At 37.4% G+C, this 2,221-nt stretch overlaps 1 protein-coding gene across 1 annotated transcript; it reads right to left on the bottom strand.

Annotated features, from left to right (window-relative positions):
- Positions 1–553: 553 nt before the first annotated feature.
- On the bottom strand, positions 554–1,977 carry LOC140142279 (NXPE family member 4-like). The gene is made up of 2 exons (XM_072164248.1): positions 1,759–1,977; positions 554–1,345 (listed from the first exon to the last, which is right to left on the bottom strand). The coding sequence occupies exons 1-2, from the start codon at positions 1,975–1,977 to the stop codon at positions 554–556; spliced, it is 1,011 nt and encodes a 336-aa protein (XP_072020349.1).
- Between the last annotated feature and the right edge of the window lie 244 nt (positions 1,978–2,221).

The raw sequence follows: 2,221 nt of genomic DNA, 5'->3' as shown, positions 1-2,221 counted from the left end.
TCCACTGATTCGTTGACCCCTTTTATATGAGTTAAGATAAATATAATAAATGGTTAATTGCCAATTTTTTTTTATAAATAGCAGCTATTTTGAAATTCAAAATGGAGGCTCTAAATGTTAATGGAAAAACTGACAACCATTTTTTTCTGAATCAGTGGAGTTTCTGGATGTGTTTAAACATGGTTTCCAAGAATCTACCCAAAAAATGACACATTTTAAAAATATCACGTAAGCCTTAGCCTACATTGCTGACCCCCGTTTTCCCAGATTTAGCGAAACCACGTGGTTTTCTTATAGATTCACTCTTAAACGTTGACAAAAAATTAACATTTGACGACATTTTTTAAATGACGTTATTCTGGGTTTTTTTTCTTATGAAACGTTTTCAAAATGTTTGTATGCCCTTATAATAACCCAACATTAAAATGTTTTGACCAAAACCAAAAACACATTTGTAACGTTTTAAAAAAATTCATGTGTTTCCTGACATAATGTAAATCTAGATAAATCTAACACGAATAGCATTTAGTCTATAATGTTCCAATATTTTAGCCTATTTTGTTTCTTTCATCTGGCAGGCATATGACAAAAACATTGAGACTTCCTCTTCTTTCTCAGTATGGTATGGCATATGGACTTTATTTGGGGACGGGTAAGAGAGTGCCAAGTCCCACGTTTCCAAGAAATAGATCTGTACTCCTGGTTGATCGAAAATGTTTCGCGCGAGTTGTAGCATTTCATGAATTATATAATCACTAACTGCAATATCTGTGTAAACGTCCCAAGGGTGATCTCGAGGATGCAGTCCTTTGAAAACAATCGGTACATCTGGGCATCTTGCAAGTAATTCCATGGATGCAGCGCGAAGGTGTAGAAGGTGGTCTTTATAAGCTTCTCTTGACCACTGTACGTAATGAAAACCAGCACTAAAGACTATGACATAATTGCATTCAGGATTTCTTAAAGAATCTAGCACGTCGACCTCATATTCATTAAGATCGTATCGATACACTATACCCATTTTTACCTTATTGAAATGTAATGTCAATGTGAAATTATAGGCTTTAACGTGGTGTTTAACAAATTGATCAGCATCATCATGTCCAGACATTAATGAAGTCACTAATTTTCCCCATTGTCTTAGAGTAGAATCACCTAGTAAATGTACTTCTTTATTTCTAAAACATTCTCCAACATATTGGACGTCTAGGCTAGGTTTTTTACACTTGAAAGATGTCCATATTCCATCAAACCAAAACCCATCACTTATAAGTCCTTCTAAGTTAGGACCACAGTAAGGCAAATCGATGGGTGGTACTAAATTTCCATGTCCTTTGATTTCTATCTGTTTAGGACCAGAACGCAGAGGTTGATTACCTTTCCAAGATCCTTTCGATGTTCCAAATAAGTCTTCATGACGTTGCAAAAGTCGTTTCATAATATCAATTATGTTCTTTTTATCTGTGCTAACGCTAGCATCAGTCAGCAATGAGCACGGGAATCCATGTCGTTTTTCGCACATAAAACTTTTCCCAGTGCTTTTGGATTTGGGTATTCACACATATTATTCCAGGTACTTTTTCCGGATGTTAAAGTAAAGCAAGATGTGTCGGCCTTTTTATTATCAATGTTATATGAAGCTGTCCATTTCACACGCGGGGTTTCCCATAGAGTATCAAGGAAGCTGGTAGCATCTGCGTCATGCACTAAAGTAATTTGGACTTCGGCAGATCCATTCCAAGCCGCGACAAAGTATACACTATATGTTCCGTTATCATAGTCTACGATCTTGCCTGCAGTGCTTGCGTTAGGGTTCTTGTCAGAAGAAAGAGTAGCCAACCAGAAGTCACCGCCTCCTACACGCTTCCTCTTATTGGCATCTTGTACAATGACAGCAAAATGTATTATATCACCAACTTTGATATCCGTCGGATTAAGTAATTTGTAGTACGACGTTTCTGCGCTTGTAGTGCCCATACTTCCTGGATCATCTGAATGAGTCCACGGATTGGAAGACAACGTGTATAATCCATTCAAGTGTTTGTAATAATTGAATGATGGAAGCCATGAATCGGAATCAGGCTGGCTCGAGTGTATAAATGCAGAGTTCAATCCGTCGAGGCGCACTATAGTGGTATCATGCGAATGTTGTCTTATAATATCAGGCGGTCAATAATCGCGGTAGACAGAAGTTGAGATTGTCCCATAAATGATCAGAGCA

The sequence above is a fragment of the Amphiura filiformis genome, chromosome 20 (assembly GCF_039555335.1).
Source record: "Amphiura filiformis chromosome 20, Afil_fr2py, whole genome shotgun sequence".
Taxonomy (NCBI): domain Eukaryota; kingdom Metazoa; phylum Echinodermata; class Ophiuroidea; order Amphilepidida; family Amphiuridae; genus Amphiura; species Amphiura filiformis.
The sequence above is the reverse complement of the archived record's forward strand: the minus strand, read 5'-3'. Positions and strand labels throughout refer to the sequence as shown.

Coding starts and splice junctions, on each gene's coding strand:
- LOC140142279 (XM_072164248.1), bottom strand. CDS start 1,977: ATGGGCACTACAAGCGCAGAAACGTCGTACTACAAATTACTTAATCCG. Junction 1,346..1,758: donor ATGATAACGGAACATATAGT/GTATACTTTGTC, acceptor GGTCCTAAACAG/ATAGAAATCAAAGGACATGG.